The 18817-nt window shown below is 48.9% G+C and overlaps 1 protein-coding gene across 1 annotated transcript in view; it reads right to left on the bottom strand.

The window, feature by feature from the left end:
- Positions 1–1301: 1301 nt before the first annotated feature.
- LOC142823078 (killer cell lectin-like receptor subfamily B member 1B allele C) overlaps positions 1302–18817 on the bottom strand; it is a 21921-nt gene continuing 4405 nt past the window's right edge. Inside the window, exons 2-6 of the mRNA XM_075913366.2 lie at positions 14320–14418; positions 13743–13910; positions 10040–10194; positions 9404–9516; positions 1302–2325 (exon numbers count right to left, since the gene is read on the bottom strand). Of these exons, the coding sequence (XP_075769481.2) occupies positions 2202–2325; positions 9404–9516; positions 10040–10194; positions 13743–13910; positions 14320–14418 (659 nt within the window). The 3' untranslated portion in view covers positions 1302–2201. The remainder of the gene's footprint in view (positions 2326–9403; positions 9517–10039; positions 10195–13742; positions 13911–14319; positions 14419–18817) is intronic.

The following is an 18817-nucleotide window of genomic DNA, read 5'->3' as shown; positions in this document are numbered from 1 at the left end:
CCACCTTGAGATCCCACATCTCAGCTTCCCTTTCAAACGACGTCTGAGCCCCAAGGATGGGAGGAAACCCACAGCATGCAACCTGAGTCACAGACGCTGCAGAGAGCCCGGGGACTCATCCCAGGGAACAGTTGGGGCTGGATTCACAAAGGGTCTTAGAAGCTGCTTTGGGTGTCTACATGCAGAAATCATGTTTGTACCTTGTGCTGCGGGGTGTTTATCGTGCCCCTTCCAATGGGGTGTGCGTGGGCAGCAGGACAGTTTCCCTCTAGCAGAGCCTGTCAAGTCAGTCCAGCGGTCTCCTGGCAGTCCAGCCTCCATGGCAAAGAATCTAGGGCCCTGCTCACCCACTGACCTTCAGTTCTCTCTGGCCGTGTTGCTCCGACAGAGGAGTAGGTGTATGGTACTAGAATGGACATGAGGAGCCCAGCTTGCCGGACAAGTTTCAAAGGGCCGGTCGCCATTGTTCCTTCTTCAAGTGATTGTTCCCGGTCTTTCCAATGAGATAATGACCAAGCCTGAGTTATGGAGAGGGGGGCAGAGCTCACAGTTGGCTGACGGCAGAATGGCTCTGCCTGTGCTGCATGCTCCCTGGCCTGCTGGCCAACAGCAGAATGGGAGGACAAAGCACTTATGGGTGACCATGCTGGGCTCTGCCAATTGCCTGTGTCAGCGCCCAGGCCAGGAACACGTCAGTGTCAGGCCTTTCACATGCCAGGCTAGGGGTGGGGAATAATTTTGGGACAGGGGCTGTCGTGACCAATACACGTCTCTCTTCCAACTGCGCCTGGAATGTCTGGCATTCCCGACGGATGCTCTCAGCTCTCCGACGCTGACATGAATTGAGAGCTCTGCTGAGACCAAAGTCCCTGTGCCCTGAGGTCTCCCAAGTGTGCACCTCACCCCTATGCTGATGAGTCCATCTCCAGCAAAAGGGAGGAGGGCTATGCCCTAGGGAAGGGAACATCCACATACATTGCCTGCTGGGTGAATCCCCATTCGGACTGTCTTCTTTCAATATTATGGCAGAGGGCTGGGGATGTCAGGGTGCAGGAATGTGGGTTCAGGATTATAAGTAGTTCAGGGCAGGGGGTTCAGGTGTATGATGGGCTCAGGATGCGAGTCTGGGTTAGTGCAGGAGTGTTATGACACTGTGGCCAGATCTCGGCTGGGCCCCAATTATGGACTTGTTGGCCAAGTAGGCTTCATTTTAAAACACAGTAAAATGATTATGTCACACACCAAAGGTTTCAAAATTGTCTTTATTTATGGCAGGGGTGAAGAAACTTTTTTGGCTTTCACTGAGTTTGGGTGAAGGAGGCAGTCGAGACACGAGGTACGGGATTGGGCTGTGGGAGTTTGGATTGGGACTAGAGCAAGGGATTACAGAACAGGGGTTTGGGTTGTGACTTAGGGCAGGCGGGGATTGTGATCTGGAGCAGAGGAGTGGGGACAGGGCATGGGAGAGGGTAGGGGCTCAGGAGTGGGGCAGAGGGTTTGGGTTATGTGGCCTAGGGGGCCAGAGTGCTGAGGGGATGGAGAGGTTGGAGTACCAGAGGCAGGCTTACCAGTGACACTCCCAGCCATCAGCCCAGCATATTTCTCAGGACCCCATCTTGCCCCTACACAGGGTGCAGGGCCATGTGCTCTGTGAAGAAGAGCCGGAGGGGAGGGGCGACTGGTGCGTCCTGTGCTGCTGGTTCTTGAGACAGGCAGCTCCCATTGGCCAGAAACAGGCCAATGGGATTGTACTGGGTGGGAGCAGCCATGAAACACCACTGCCCCCCTCCCTTCCTGGCTCAGTGTGAAAAACAAAGGGCCCTGTAGTGGCATGCGAATATGGGACAGGGAGGGGAGTCTGCCCGGGGCTCCCTACTGTGTCTGAGGTTGAATTGTTTTGCTCAGGCTTGCTGTACTGCCAGCACGAGCTTCCTTCTCAGGGAGGAATAGGTGGGGGGAGAGGAGGGCTGGGCTTAAGTTTCAAAAGAGATGTATTTGGCTCCCTAGTGAGCCATATTTGATGTGTGAGCCATAGGTTGCAGACCCCTGGTTTAGGATGAGCAGTATTGGGTTACAAGCGAATAGTTTTGTGACATCTCAGGGACTAACAGATGAATCACGAGTATTTGGTTAGAGAGGAGACTGGCTTGTTAATTCACTCAAGGCTGTAGAAGGCAAACACGGCTCCTTCATCCCACTGTTTATATTACGGCAGCTTCCTTCTGGCAGATCCATCTGTAAGTAGCTCCACACGTCTCAGACTGAATCTTTCTGCCTCTGATGCAACCGCAGCTGTTCCCATCCACAGAGCCTGAGACCGGGAAGCTGCAGAATGAAAGAGTCAGTGTCACTGTGATTCCCTTTAACAATCCAAGGCCCTTAAGTTTAATATTTTTCCTCCCCCTCACTCCACTGGGAAGCTTGACTTTGGTTTTATCCTTCACCTCTGTCATATTCCAGCAGAGCAGCAGGTGAGTAGATGGCCCAGGAGGTGGGAGGAGGTGGGAGGGTCTCTGGCAAGGAACACTCCAGGATGAATCTCATGGGATCAGTGACCCCAGTGCTCTTTGATTGGAAGCAGCCACCTTGAGATCCCGCATCTCGGCTTCCCTTGAAAACAGTCTGAGCGAGGGTGGGATGAAACCTGCACCATGCACCTTGAGTCACAGACGCTGCAGAGAGCCTGGGGACTCATCCCCGGGAACAATTGGGGCTGGATCCAACAAGGGTCTTAGAAGCTGCTTTAGGCACCTACATACAGAAAAACATGTTTCTAACTTGTGCTTTGGGATTTTTATTGTGCCCGTTCCAATGGGGTGTGCGTGGGCAGCAGGACAGTTTCCCTCTAGCAGAGCCCGTCAAGTCAGTCCAGCGGTCTCCTGGCAGTCCAGCCTCCATGGCAAAGAATCTAGGGCCCTGCTCACCCACTGACCTTCACTTCCCTCTGACCATGTTGGTGTGACAGAGGGGGCAGGGTGGGTACTAGAAGGGATGTGAGCAGCCCAGCTTGTCGGACAAGTTTAAAGGGCCGGTCGCCATTGTTCCTTCTGCAAGTGATTGCTCCCGGTCCTTCCAATGAGATAATGACCAAGCCTGAGTTATGGAGAGGGGGGCAGAGCTCACAGTTGGCTGACGGCAGAATGGCTCTGCCTGTGCTGCATGCTCCCTGGCCTGCTGGCCAACAGCAGAATGGGAGGGCAAAGCACATATGGGTGACCATGCTGCGGCTCTGCCAATTGCCTGTGTCAACACCCAGGCCAGGAATACGTCAGTGTCAGGACTTTTACACGCCAGGCCTTTCACACGCCAGGCCAAGGGTGGGGAATAATTTTGGGACAGGGGCTGTCATGACCAATACACGTCTCTCTTCCAACTGTGCCTGGAATGTCTGGCATTCCCAACGGATGCTCTCAGCTCTCCGACGCTGACATGAATTGAGAGCTCCGCTGAGACCAAAGTCCCTGTGCCCTGAGGTCTCCCAAGTGTGCACCTCACCCCTATGCTGATGAGTCCATCTCCAGCAAAAGGGAGGAGGGCTATGCCCTAGGGAAGGGAACATCCACATACATTGCCTGCTGGGTGAACACCCATTCCGACTGTCTTCAGTCAATATTATGGCAGAAGGCTGGAGATGTCAGGGTGCAGGAATGTGGGTTCAGGATTATAAGTAGCTCAGGGCAGGGGATTCAGGTGTATGATGGGCTCAGGATGCGAGTTTTTGTTAGTGCAGGAGTGTTATGACACTGTGGCCAGATCTCGGCTGGGCCCCAATTCCGGACTTTTTGGCCAAGCAGGCTTCATTTTAAAACACAGTAAAATGATTATGTCACACACCAAAGGTTTCAAAATTGTCTTTATTTATGGCAGGGGTGAAGAAACTTTTTTGGCTTTCACTGAGTTTGGGTGAAGGAGGCAGTTGAGACACGAGGTACGGGATTGGGCTGTGGGAGTTTGGATTGGGACTAGAGCAAGGGATTATAGAGCAGGGATTTGGGTTGTGACCTAGGGCAGGCGGGGATTGTGATCTGGAGCAGAGGAGAGGGGTGCAGAGCATGGGAGAGGGTAGGGGCTCAGGAGTGGGGCAGAGGGTTTGGGTTATGTGGCCTTGGGGGCCAGAGTGCTGAGGGGATGGAGAGGCTGGAGTGCCAGAGGCAGGCTTACCAGTGACACTCCCAGCCATCAGCCCAGCATATTTCTCAGGACCCCATCTTGCCCCTACACAGGGTGCAGGGCCATGTGCTCTGTGAAGACGAGCCGGAGGGAAGGAGCGACTGGTGTGTCCTGTGCTGCTGGTTCTTGAGACAGGCAGCTCCCATTGGCCAGAAACAGGCCAATGGATTTGTGCTGGGTGGGAGCAGCCATGAGGCACCACTGCTCCCCTCTCCTCCCCGCTCACAGTGCGTGAAGAACAAAGGGCCCTCTGTGGAGGTGTGCAGGGAGGTTGGGGCACCCAGGGGAGCCTGCTCAGGGCTCCCTGATGTGTCCACGGCCGGATTGTTTTGCCCAGGTGTGCTGAGGTGCCAGCATGGGCTCCCAGCTGTGGGAGGGAATAAAGAGGGGGAGGTGGGCTCAGGATTCAGAGGAGCCATATGTGTGTCTCAAACCAAGAGTGGGCGACCCCTGGTTTAGGATGAACAGTATTAGGTTAGTCCTGACATCTTAGGACTAACAAAAATGGCTATAGTATCATGAGCGTTTGGACAGGCGACTGGCTTGTTAATTCAGTCAAGGTGGTAGAAGGCAAACACGGCTCCCTCATCCCACTGTTATATCACGGCAGCTTCCTTCTGGCAGATCCATCTGAAGCTACCACCACACTTCTGAGACTCAATCCTTCTGCCTCTGATGCATCCGCAGCTGTTCCCATCCACAGAGCCTGAGACCGGGAAGCTGCAGAATGAATGAGCCAGTGTCACTGGGGTTCCCTGGAACAAGCAAATGTTTAATATATTTCCTCCCCCTCGCTCCACTGGGAATGTCCCTGACTGGACCAAACAGATGAGCTCCAACAGATTCAGCCAGAGAGCTTCCACACCTCCAGGTACAGCAATTTAAGGCTTAGATGCTGGAGATGACCCTGATCTTGAATTCTCAGGTCCAGGAGGAACCATGAGATAAAGTAACGATTTTGTCTAGACTGTCCCAAATAGGCTGATACACCAAAGCCAATACATGTGGCCAATGGTTCGAAAGGGACCTTTGGCAGGCTCTGTGAGAATGTGATTAGGGTCCCACGTGGTGCGGGTCCCTAACCAGGGGATATGTGTTGTCAATGCTTATGGGGAGGCGTTTTGTGATATGGTGGGGAAAACGTGAGGAACCCTCTATTGGATCGTGGAATGTGATGGCAGCCAAATGGAACTTTAATGAGCTAAGGGATAAACCCGATTCCTTCAAGTCTAGTAAGTGGTCTAGTAGGGTGGAAATAGGTACTTAGGTAGGTGGAGGTTGTTGTCTCTGTTGACACCCTAGAGAGAAACACTTCCATTTGTGCTGGTAAGTCTTTCTGTTCATGGGCCAATGGCTATTCATCATTATTAATATTTGCTTTACTCTGCCTGAGCAGGTGTTTTTGCCTTGATGTAGCCACGGAGCAGCCAAACTATGAGGTGAAGTGTTGTTGGATCTGGATGTAGCTTGCAACCGTGTTGTGACGACAGATTGGGGTGGTGTGGCAGTGATTGCAGGTTGCAGAGAGCCAGTCACTTGTGGTAGGGGAACCAAGTCTGTCAGAGCCATGTTGGTTCTATAAGCATGGGTCCTCGTGTAACTTATGCATCATTCACAGTATGTGCGGGATTGGCAGATAGCCATTTAGAAGAGAAGCTTTTCACAGGATGCCCGTATCCTCCCTGGAGCAGAACTGGTGGCATTTGCGATTCACACGAGTCATGCAAATATCAATTTGAGGGAGTCCCCACTTGTGAAAGGTCTTGTGGAGAATGGTAGTGTCTATTTCCCACTCGTGCTGTTTGGAAACATGGCGCCTGAGACTCTCCACCATGATATCGAGGGAACCTGGTAGGTAAACCACAATAGGTGTAATTTTGTAGCAGTTGCACCAGTTAAATAATTGTATTGCTTCTGCAGCCATGCTCCTCCCTGTCGATTGATGTAAAACAGACAGGCGGTGTTGTCTCATGAGAACCCAGATGGCTTTGTTCTGTGTAAGCAGGAGGAAGTGTTGGCAGGTGTTGTATACCACCCTCAGTTTTGATAGGTTGATGTGAAGTAGAGATTTTTGAGGAGACCATTTCTCTTGGATTGTGTTGTTTCCTAGATGAGCTTCCCAGCCAAGGAGGGAGGCGTCTGTGACTGAGAGAAGTTGTAGGGACTTGGTGGAATAGAACGCCTAGGAGGGTATTTTGGGGCTGTGTCCTCCAGTGTAGTGAAGAGAGAACTTGTCGAAGGACTGACACCCTCTTGCTTAGTCCATCGCGGGAGAGGATATACACTGTGGCAAGCCAGGCCTAAGGACAATGCATGTGTAGCCTGGCAAACGTCAAGTACATTGTGGTAGCCATATGCCCAAGAATTTGGAGGCAGGTCCTTGTTGTAGTTAAAGGGCTGAGCTGGACTCTATTGATAACAGTGGTGAATGTGTCAGATCTGCATTGGAGCAATGTTGCCCTGGCTCATGTAGAGGGCTCCTATAAACTCTACGGTCTAAGTTGGCTCCAGTGTTGACTTTTGGACATTGATCTGCAGACCCAGGCACTGGAATAAAGAGATTTCCGTGTGTCCCATCTCTAGTGTCTCTTCGTAAGTGGCACCCTTGAGTAGGCAGTGGTCATCCAGGTAGGGGAATATAATTACCCCGGTGATGGAACTATGCTAAAACTCCTGCTAATGGCTTGGAGAAGACTCTCAGGCTGTGTCTACACTGGACCCCTTTTCCTGAAAAGGGATGCAGATGAGACAAGTTGGAATTGCAAATGCAGCGGGGATTTAAATTTTCCCCGCTTCATTTGTATAAACATGCCTGCCGCTTTTTTCCGGCTTGGGGCTTTGCCGGAAAAAAGAGCCAGTCTAGACGGGGATCTTTTGGAAAATAAAGCCTTTTCCGAAAGGTCCCTTACTCCTGATTTTAAGAGGAATAAGGGACCTTTTGGAAAAGGCTTTATTTTCCGAAAGATACCTGTCTAGACTGGCGCTTTTCTCCAGCAAAGCCCTGAGCCGGAAAAAAGCGGCAGCCACGTTCATGCAAATGTAGCGGGGAAAATTTAAATCCCCGCTGCATTTGCATTTCCGACTTGTCTCATCTGCATCCCTTTTCTGGAAAAGGGGTCCAGTCTAGACACAGTCTCAGAGCTGTAGAAGTTTAAGGGCTGGGAAGCTGTCTCTCCTGTCTAGAGCCAGTATCATTGTGGCAAGAGTGACCATCTTGGACCTTTGAATGCATAGACATTAGTTGGGTCCCCTGAGATCAAGTATCGGTCTCCAACCCCCTGTTTTCTTTTGGGTAAGGAAATAATCAGAATAAAAGCCTCTTCCTTGATAAGGAGGTGGGACTAGCTGCACTACTCCCATCTATGACAGAAGTTGCACCTCCAAGTGTAAGAGGTGCTTGGGCGCGGGGTCCCTGAACCTGTGGAGTCAAGGAGGAACAAAACTTCTGTCCAAACAGGTCCTGGTCCTGCAGCACAGACTCAGTGATGAATGGCAGGCTGTGGATGGGAAAATAGGAAGTCTATATGTGGCTGGTACAAAGTACTTTCTGTCGGTCCTTTTATTCATCGGGGTACTGATGCCAGTGTTTGCCATATTGGGTCAGCCGGTTCCAAGTTGGCTTCATCCATTGGCAGCACAATTTTTGTGAGAGTGGAGGGCTGCAGGATTCATAGGAGTTTGTGCTGTTTCTCCTGAACTTTTTGGAGATTGATTTCCTGGAGCATGGCCGCTCATTTGAACAGCCCCTGAAAATGTGTCTGGTCATCAGCTGGAGTCAGTGAAGCTGGGGAAGAGGAAGAGCTATGAAGAGGGGACCTCTGCCCATCACCTGTGAGTTTGTGCTCCCCCTCTTTGGGAGGTCCTTCATCCTCCACCGTCAACACCGCGTCTTTGGTCTGAGGTGGGGGAGACCTGACGTCTCTTCTCGTTGGAGTGGAGGGTGCTGCCTGCTCAAGAACCAGAGGTCCCATGGTGGCCAGTGCCTGTCAAATGGAGGTGGGGGGTATGGCCATGGTTGCCCGTACCAGTGCGGGGGTGGTGCACTATGAATCTGCCTTGCAGGTCCCAGCTCCCAGGGAGGTCTTCTCTGGGTAGCTGAAGAATGCTGAGAAGAGACTCTCCAGTCCTAGATACTGTGTCTGGGTTAATGTTAGAGATTGACGGTGCTGGAGACAGAGGCAAGTGGGCAGAAAAGCAGTGTTTGCAGCACCGAGTGGACCTCTGTGTCACGGTGCTGAGGGAATTGCAGCAGTGCTGAAGGCTGCTTCAGCGTGGTCCGCTTCAGTGCCAGTTTAGTTTTTGTGGATGCCTCATGCCGAGGTCTGCAACAAGTCTCCAATCGCTGGCACAAGGGTCACCACAGGGGAGCACCCCCCGGGACATTTCTTGGAGAAGCAGAATGAGTTTGCTCTACAGTCTTAGCTGAGAGCTAGATACGTTCCTATTACTTCTGTGTACTTTGTTAATTGATTTTATTCACTGTTAATCCGTTAAACCCTGTTTCTTTAAGTTAAGTAAAGGTGTGTTCATTCTAATGTAATCATTTAGATGTATATTATTTATAATTGTTGTCCTGGAGTTAGATCCAGATTATTGCTGGAATAATTGTATTCCTGGAGGTTCCCAAGGCACACCATTAAGTGTGTACAGGGTCAGCCAGGTGGAGGCACTGCCACTGCATATTCTTTATGAGGCAGGGACTGCAGCAAGGGGGTGGATAGGGTTTCCCCAACTAAACAACATCACCACTGGGGTACTCAGGATCTCCTTTTATGTTAAAAACACCAGGCTCCCAGGCACACCTGTGAGTGTGACCAGCTCCCAAGTAACCCAGGGAGGAAAAAGGGGATTACACTAGTAAAGGTTGTAAGGTGCTCTGGTACTAGCGTAATGGGGGCCATACAAGCACCTTCATCCTTATCTACACTAGGAGGTAAATTTCCACAGGAAACCTTCTAGTGCAGACACAGTTATGTCCACAAATAAATGCATCTACCAGTATGCCTGTTCCCCTGATTAGCATAAGCTACACAGCTATCAGCACAGGCATGTTGGTAGAACTGCAGCTACACTACGGCCTTTACCAGCGCAGTGACAATGCCCTTAACCTAGGTAGCTGGGCTAGTAAATCTTTTAGGTGTGAGCCACTTGCAAGACAGACATTGCCTGTTTCATAGTAACACGTTACGCAATGGGAGCTTTTCTCAAACAGGAAATGACAGGCAGCACTCACCGGGCTGGATCTAACGGGGAGCCGTCCACCCAGGTCCACTTCCCCCCGGGGGGTGTCACTTTAAGTCCGATCCAGACGTTTTTTCCATCTTGTGTCACATTCTGTATGAAATCCTGTGAAGGGCAAGCAGAGGGGGAAGGTGAATTGGCTGTAACAGGCTGGAATTCCCTTAGCACTCCCGTTAAATGTCAGTTCTGAGCTTCGGTGGCTCTGCCCATAATGCCAGCAGGCGAACCCATTAGCAGCTGAGCCAACTCACCCCTACCCCTGAGTGAGCAGGATCCCAGCGCAGGAGCAGAGAAATGTGTCTCTCTCTATGCAGACCTGGTAATATGATAATATGCCTGCATATTTTATGGAATATGAATATGCATAACACAAAGATGCTTCATGAGACGTACGTTATGGGAGATGTTTAAAGTTGCAATCTGCTGAATCTGTACTAATCTGCTGCGGGGTTCTGGTTCCGAGCCGTGTGTGCCTCAGCCAGGTGCCCAGCAGGGAAGGATCCCCTCCCCCCGGTTTGGAGTTTGGTGAACTGGAAAAAAAGGAGGCTGAGGGATAGACCCAGGCTGGATAAACCCTGCTGCCCTGTCTCTCTCCAGCTACACTTGTATTATTCCTGCATTTTGTTACCAGTTCCTCCTGGCTCTGGAGCACGAGCAGTCGCGAGCGCTTCCCCCAGCAGTCGTCCCGGCTCCAGTTCCAGTTGTTAGGCCCTTTCGACAGCCAGTAGCACTTGTCCCCACGCAGCAGCCAGTCCGTGGGGCAGAGTTTGCACCCGGCGCCCCCTGCAGGGAGAGATGGGAACAGAGGTGTCATCAGTTCTGAACAGGCAACTGGCAACCGGCTGCAAACTCTTGTTCAAAGCTCTTGTTTAATGGAAAATGCTGTTTGACCTAAGTGAAAGTTCACATTTTGGTTTCTGTTTTTCATTTTCTGCTGGGGGAGGGAACGCAAAATGGAAATACTGATTTTATTGGAGGAGAGGGAGGATTTCATACAGTTTTGGAAGGGAGTAAAACCTTCTAATCACTGTTGTTCTTCCAGAGGTGGTCATGTCCCCTCCAATCAGGTGCATGCGTCCGCACATGCACAGTAGCCAACCCTGTGTGTGACCTGCCTTTACTATCTCCCTGTAGCAAGACCAGTGGAACAAGGTACTGGACAGGTAGAGCCAGGGCCCCTAGCCCAGGTACCCCACTGGCCAGTGTGCAGGAAGGAAGAGCACCTGGATCCTTCCTTTAATGAGAGTGGGGGAGTGTTGGGATTAGTAAAAATGAATAGGGATCTGGAATGGCTGTACACTGGTGGTTAAGGAATTCTGCCATAGCATTACCCTTCAGCATGTTTTTTCCCTTTGGTTCTATAGTCTGGAAAGATAGATTAAGAGTCCGCCAAAGCAGGTATTATCCTTCCCGATGTATAAACATGCTCTTTGCCTTCATATTTGTAGCTTAGAAAAATAGGGACATATGCAGTGACTCTTCTTTTACTTTGTGTTTTTTACTTACCCACTCTTCCTTAAAAACTGAGGCTTACGCGATTTTTTCTGAAAAAGGGTTTTTTTTTCCTGAAAAAATGCATCCAGACTACTCTGCTTTCAAAAGTGAGATTGGAAGAAGATATGCAAATTCCCACGGAATTTTGAAAATAGAACGTAGATTAGACGTAGCCTTAGGCTACATCTACACTGCAAGGTTTTTGTGCAAAAATGGCTGTTTTTGTGCAAAAACCTGCAGAGTGTCCACACCTCAAATGCACTTTTGCACAAGTAAATCAGCAGTAAAACGGCAGAACAGAGGGCTTTTGCCGGTGTAGGTAAACCTGCTTCTACGAGGCATAATTCCCTTTTGCGCAATAGCTGTAGCGCAAAAAGGCAAGTGTGGATGTTTAGCAAGAAACCTCAATGGGAAAAAGCACAAGTGCTCTGATGGCCATTCTATGAATTCTATGAATGGCCATCAGAGCTTTCTTGCAGAAGAATGTCCATGCAGGGTGGACGCTCTCTTGCACAAAAGCACATCACTTTTGTGATGCACTTTGAGGTGTGGATGTGCTCTTGCACAAGAAGTTTTTGTGCAAAACTCTTGTGCAAAAGGCTTCTTGTGCAAGAAGCCGGCAGTGTAGACGTAGCCCGAGACTAACAAATTATCGGCTCTAGCAATGGGAATTACTCTGACCACTAGAGGTCACTGCTTCTACTCTGCACACACAGCTGAGCATTAGTATTTATTTTACTGACACTTTGGTGTTTAAAGTGCTGCTGCAGGGCTTTAAAGCAAAAGTGTGGACAGAGCCACAGTGGTGGGTGAGGTCTATCTCCGTGCTCTCTGTTTTCCACCTAAAAGAGGGGCGTAGCTCCCAGCACTGGGTGCCCAGTACAGTACTGAAACTTTGCTGCACTTGGGGGGAAAGGGTTTTCTCCCACACTGGAGGGAGAAAGTTGCAGCACAGTGAAGTGGCCGTGTAGAAATGGCCTCAGATTGCACACTCTGTGGGACAAGGGCTGTCTTGTTAAGAGGTGTGTGGGTGTGGGGAGACTGACATATTTGTCACAAAGGGAGGTTTGATTCCCAGCTAGGTCATGTAGCTATGCTGCAATACAAATCAACAGTGATCCATCATTTGTGGTAGCGTAGGAGGGAGAGGCCACACAAATGACCGTGGGTCCCCTTGTGCTGGATGTTGCACATACTGACTACGTCTAGACCGCAGGCTTGCATAAGAATTGTTTTTTCAGAAGAGATCTTCCGCAAAAACTTCTTGCACACGAGAACGTCCACCCTGTAATAGTGCATCGAAAAAGTAATGCACTTTTTAAAAAGAGAGTGTCCAGACTGCATGGATGCTTTCTCCCATGTAAGCTGTGATTGCTATGGGCGGAATGGCCACCAGGGCACCTGTGCTTTTTCCTCTTTCCTCTTCTTCTGAAAAAAATTCCCAACTCCCCATCCATATACGCCTTTTTGCAAAAGAGCTCTTTCACAAAAAGGTTTCTTCCTCGTAGAATGAGGATTACCAATTGTGGAAAAACCCCTCTGTTGTTTTGATTTACTTGTGAAAGAACATGATTGCAGTGTGGACATTCTGCAAGTTTTTTTGGAAAAACAGCCGTTTTTCCAACAAAACTCTGTAGTGTAGACATACCCGTGGGCAGTAAGACGATCCTTGCCCCCCAGTGAGCTAACAAATGCAACACAGGATGAGAAACAGGTGGAGATACACAAAAAGGAGCCAAGAGAGTAAATACTCAGACTGGTGCAGAAAGGAACAATCACAGCATTTATCTTGCACCCATCCAATGGGACTGATGACAAATAAAAATGACAGGAGCATGAGGTGTATAGTACATCACTGCTCCACCTAAAGCATTAGACCGGGGTGGCCCTGAGCATCGGGTATAATCGGTGGAGAAGGCTAAATTGCCAGTCTGGCCCCGCCCACATTCTGCCCCCTGCACACCTGTTATAAGTGTTCTGGGGATGGAGTGTTGCTACTCCCAGCACCTGCCCTCACCATGCTCCAGGACCAGGGAGGCTGGGGATGCACGCCCTCTGCTGGGGAGGCTGGGGAGGCTGTGGGGCCTTACTGAAGGAGGCTGGACGGGGGCTGGAGCTGGGGGCTTGTTACATTTAACTCTTCCAGTTATTGAAATAACCTTCTGCCCCCTGGACGTTTGACAAAAAAAGAATTTCATCACTCGCCTCCTTTACCCTGTCACTTAGCAATGTTACCAGCACACACATTATCACACCACTTGTGGAGTTTTAGTGTTTTCTTTGAAACCCCAGCCCCTGGAGTCATGAGATTAGGTGAGAATGTCAGTTTCATTAAAGAAAGTTTCTGGTCCTCGTAAGTCCCAGAAAAGCCTGACAGCACAACCCAAAAGCTTCAGAGGGGGAACCAAGTTAGTCTGTAATAGGAAAAACTTAAAAAACAACTCACTTGTGCCCACAAAAGCTCATGATCCCATCTATATGTTTTGTTAGTCTTTAAAGTGCTACCAGACTATTGGTTGTTTTTTAAGCACAACCCAAGTTCAACTTAAAGGCTCAGAAGGCAAATATAAAGAACCCTGCATTCATAATTTTCCTAAAATTAGCCAATCTCACAATTTTTTTAGGGTCTGACGCATCATTTTTGAATGCCTGGGGATTGTTACTCTGGCATAACGTACATAAAGAGACCCCTGTAGGAATGAGCATCTGGTCCATTGTATTTGGAGCTGACTGTGCCCCTTTCACATGGTACCAAGGCTTTCAGTAACAGTGATTGTGCTGCAAACTCTTTAAGGGACAGTGAGTCACGGTTCTGGGACAGTAGGAGCTGCCGTTACCTGCTGAGCTGCCATTGGGGGGCTCACATAGAATTGATTTCAAGCGAGACCGGAAATCCTCCAGGCTGGAGCTGCCTTCAGTGCTATTGACAATTCTGGTTTCATTATTCTCTGATGTGTTCAGAGCCACCCTGGTCTGTCCTCTAGCAGAGATATACAACTGTAACACTGCGAAAGAGCATCGGTGTCAATGAAAATCACGTCTCTTGCAGCTATTTAGGGATGAAAAAACCAATGGGGGGAGGAGCAGGGTGTAAAATCATCAGACAGTGTCGTATCCATCCCAGCTAGGGTGAGGACTGGAAGGGAAAAATCCCATTCACTGTACAATATTGGTGCATTTCTATCCTCCACCCACATGTAACCAATCTTAGCTGGGTCACACGAGTTTCATGCATCCATTTCTTACCTACACCTTATTCCTGTAACATTTTCCCCTGGTGGGGATGTAATGCCCAGAGTTTCATTCACAAACGGACTGGGATCAGGAACGGAATATCCTTCAGATTTGGGGATGAGAAGAGAATTCGTGATGCACCACTGAACCCGAATGGATAAACAGATCGGTGCTACTTACCCCAAATCCTCAGCGCTATCACAGCTATTATCAGGATGATGTTCCCAGCCCAGCCGACCCCTATAGCGATGCGATGCCACCGGGGACACGGAGGGGCACCTATAAGAGGCATTATTTGGAGAAACACCATCAGCCCCCATTGCGGGAAATAACAAGAAACTTCTTCAGAGTTTATTGCAGCCTCCTGACATGGGTAGGACCCTCCTTGCCCATATGTAGAATTTGCAGCTGCATGGGGCACCTGAGAATCTGGGGCACCACTGGGTTTTAATGTCCACTCTTCCTATCTCCGTTCTGTGGCTTTGCTTCCTCCAGAGAGGCTCATTAACTTACAAATGAAAAAGAATCTGTTATGTAGTGGGCAGGGGGTGACCCCTACTGGCTGGTAACTGTTGCACTGACCAGCAGGATGGCTGACTAAAGTCACATAGGCAAAGACCCAACCTGTCTGACCGGTTGAGAGCAGGGATGGAACAAAGGAAGGGAGGTTTCGGGGGAAGGGTCAGTTGCTGGCTGGGAAATATGAAGGAAACAGCCTGGGCTGAGGGTCTAGGGGAGGCAATGGACCCCTAACCCAAGGGGTCTGAGGCATCCTGGCCCTGACTCCTATAAGCACATCATGTCTATGCTGTGCTGTATCCTGGAGAAGCAATAAACTCTCTCTATTCTACCGGCTGGCTGAGTCTGTTCTTGCTGCTATGGGGCTGCAGGACCAGGGGGAACCCTGACTCACCGTCACAGCCTGCTAGAATATTAGCAGAGCACTGACCCCGTGAGAGAGCCAGTCAAGTGGCAATGAAACCATTTAACAGACAGGTGCCAACCCCAGATCGAGTCTGTCAGTTTCGGAATTCACTGTGTCAGTCAACAGAACCCGACTTTACAAATTTCTTTAAAATATTTTATTAGTGTGTTGCTGAAGATTATAAAATCACATCTCTAAAAATAATCACTCCCTCTGGTTGCCATCAGGTATGGGCGCACTGATTTAATAGCACTGCGTAGGGCCCCATAAATTCTATGGGCAGCCCTATATATGGGAGTTCCTCTTTCCATAGAACAATAGGGACAGCTGTAACAATGGAAGCCTCTTTCATCCATTTCTCAGAGCAGCAGTATTGCACCTTTCTCCTGGTTGGCTCGTAAGCATGGAGGGCCCTCCTGAAATCGTTGTGTAAAGCCACTCTCAGCCCTCTTCCAGATCCTTTCTTAAATTTCCCCTTTAATATGACACCCATGTAAGCTTCCTAGTAATTATGGCTAATTAAGTGGCCTGTTAATGATGAATTAATTTAGCTTACTTTGTTTAAAGAAACCATAACTAGGAAACCTCCAAATTGTTCACCTAATATGTGCCACCTTGTGTTCCTGTGACACATCCCCTTAACTTCCTTCTCCTCTAGCCTTTCTCTCATGTTCTCAATATACGTACTGTGTTTTGACCCCTGTCCTATAAACACTGTTATGGCAGAGTCACTAGGTGATGCTGTTACACATAATTTTATAAAAAAATTTTTGCTATGGTGTGAACACTGGTCATTCTTTGAAGAAATATTATTGTTCATTTTGTGGCATGCAGTAATGTATTTGTGGGGGAACTATTGCAGCAGTACCAGAGTTTGCTGTCTGCCTTAATTTCTCTAACTAGAGTCACATTATGCATTGCTTTCTACAACCAAACCAGGGTGCATGGGCTGAGATTCCTGAAAGAGGAGTTTGTCTGCATGCCATCTGTGACCACCTCTGTTCCAGGACTGGTGTAGACAGTATAAATAAACAAAGGGTATGTCTACACAGCAGGGCTACAGTCAAATTAAGCTACACAACTTCAGCTATGTCAATTGTGTGCCTTAAGTCGAAATAGCTTAATTAGGCTTTTGGCACTGTCTACACGGCTGGAAGTGGAAGAAAGAACACTTTTCCTTCAACTTCTCTTATTCCTTGTGAAATGCCTTTTGCCAACAAAACAGCAAGAGCATTCACACTGCAATGTGACCTTTGTTGGGAAAACCACCCGGTTTTGGCAACAAAAAACCTTCCACCCCATGAGAGACTTTTGTCTTTTCACCTCCCTTTATTGTTGCCAAAGAGCCAGTATAAACACTGCTGTTTGTTTTGTCAACTGACCCAGCTTCCACCAGCATCCCACAAGGCCTGCCCTGCTGGCTCTGCTCAGTGTTTTGATCTCTGCTGCCCTGCAGGCAGGCGCTCCTCTCCTCTGGGAAGTGTCTGTCGGCTGAGTGAACTGCTCTCTCTGGGGAAAAAACAATGAGCTAATCGTTGGAATGATCCTGTTCTGCACAGCTAGGAACATGGCGGCAGGCCAGCTGCTGCAGCCGGGGGAAAGAGGACAGACGCTATGCTGCTCTGACGTGCCCCAGTACCATAGACAGCTCACAGAGCTGCTTAGGATGCTGCTCCAGCAGCTGACGAGGCCGTAGGAGAATTTAGAGGGATCAGCTCTGCTTTCCCCACAACACTGCCCTGCGGGCTGCTCACTCACAGTGCTTTGCGCTAACTCTCCACAGGGTGGTGGCAGTGTGGCCATGAAATGTTGACAGCAGGATGCAGAAAAACCAGGTGGATCGGTTTTCATTTTGGGCAGCTTTTGCTTGTCAACAGCATTTTAGTCGCCAAACATTCCCAGTGTAGAAGCAGCCTAACACCTTGTAGTCAGCCTGAGACTCCACTATTTTGAGTAATTTTGTATCCTCTGCAAATTTTGCCAACTCATTGTTACCTAATTCCAAGATCATGTATGTATAAGTTGAGCTGCCGTGGTCCAAATGCAGGTTTTCCCCTATCTTGTAAGTCAGGGGTAGGGAGCTTAAGGCCCGGGGGCTGGATGCGGCCCTGGATTGCCTGGATCTAGTCCCTGAGTTTCAGGGCTTCTCCATAACATTGGAAAGCTGATGCTAGTGCCCCAGCTCCTCCACCATCTCTCCACAGGGCTGGTGCACACAAAATATACTAGCTTGCCCCTCAGGCTCTGGCATGCGAGGGGATAGGAGAACGTGGGGAGTGTCTTTCTCCTCCTCATTTGGGGGCCACATCAGTCAGGTTTGGGGTTTTTTTTTGCTTCTCATTTGATTTTTTGTGGGTCAGTGGCCCCCGACCCAAAAAAGGTCCCCCTACCCCTGCTTTTAGTGGAGTCCCTGGCAATGTGTTCATGATCATCTAATGATCTTGCAGTTACTGGACTGCCCAGCCTTTTGTGATCTTAAATCATTTTCCTCCCTCTGTGTATAAGCAAACTCCCTGCCTCAAGGCAAAGTTGGAAGCAGTCAAACTCTTGCAATTAAGACCTGTCTCTGGAGGACATGCACTTGAAGCAGACCTCAAGTATGAAATCCAGATGGGTTCAAACTGCCCCCAAGCCCTCCTTACATGGCACTCTTGCTCCTGGGACCCAAGGGCCCACTGTTACATCATTGGACCTCTGTCATCCTGGTCTTTAAAGATGTCCCGGCCAGCTGTGTCCATTGATTTGAATGAGAATTTACTCTTTCAATGGAAGCTTCAGGGGGTAGCTGAGTTATTCTGTACAGGATAAACTTAAAAAAACAACAAAAGGTCTGGTAGCACTTTATAGACTAGATGGGATCATGAGTTTTCGTGGGCACAGCCCACTTCTTCAGATGACCGGAGTCTTTCAATGGAGTGCTCCATGCAAAGAGTTCATACGTAACTCGCTAATAATTTATTCAAGATTCGCACCTGTCTCCATAATGTTTCCAAAATGTGATCACAAAATACATGTTTCTGTTTGATTTTATATATCGGGGAGATGCCACTGTAGGAGGAATGATTGTAGGAAGAACAGGTGTCCCAAAGAGCTGTTTAGCCTGTGAAGATGTATTCTGAGAACTTGAACAGAGCAATGAATAAAAATTCATCTGCTGGCTTTTCAAAATAAATAAATAAATAATGCAGTACACAAGGGTGCTGTAGTACTGGTTAACAAGTGGTAACAGGGCTATGCGGTGAACAGAAAGCAAAGGTCTCTGTGCAAATAACAAGGCCCTAAAGAGACAAAGAGTGTTAGGAATCCGGATGTCCTTCAAATGGCTTGGTTTTTCTCTGCTGTTTTTTCAAGCTTACTCTGTGAATTGCAAAAAGTGAGGAGCGGAGGGACCTGAAGTGTGAGAGTTTTGAAATAAACAGTTTAATTGTTGAACGCCTCCATTTCTTTTCTCAGAAATCAAGCAAACAGCAGAGGGCTTTGCAAGGGCATATTTACCTCAGGTTATGTCTAGATTGCAGGCGTCTTGTGCAAGAAGCTTTTCTCAGAAGAGATCTTCCAAAAAAACTTCTTGCACAAGAGAGCGTCCATACTGCAAAAGAGCATTGAAAAAGTGATGTGCTTTTTCTAAAGATAGCATCCAGACTGCATGTACTCTCTCCCGCATGTAAGCTGTGATTGCTATGGACAGAATGGCCACCAGGACACCTGTGCTTTTTCCTCTTCCCTCTTCTGAAAAAACTCCCTCTTTCCTGT

Source organism: Pelodiscus sinensis, chromosome 19 (assembly GCF_052426305.1).
Source record: "Pelodiscus sinensis isolate ZL-2025 chromosome 19, ASM5242630v1, whole genome shotgun sequence".
Lineage (NCBI taxonomy): Eukaryota > Metazoa > Chordata > Testudines > Trionychidae > Pelodiscus > Pelodiscus sinensis.
The sequence above is the reverse complement of the archived record's forward strand: the minus strand, read 5'-3'. Positions and strand labels throughout refer to the sequence as shown.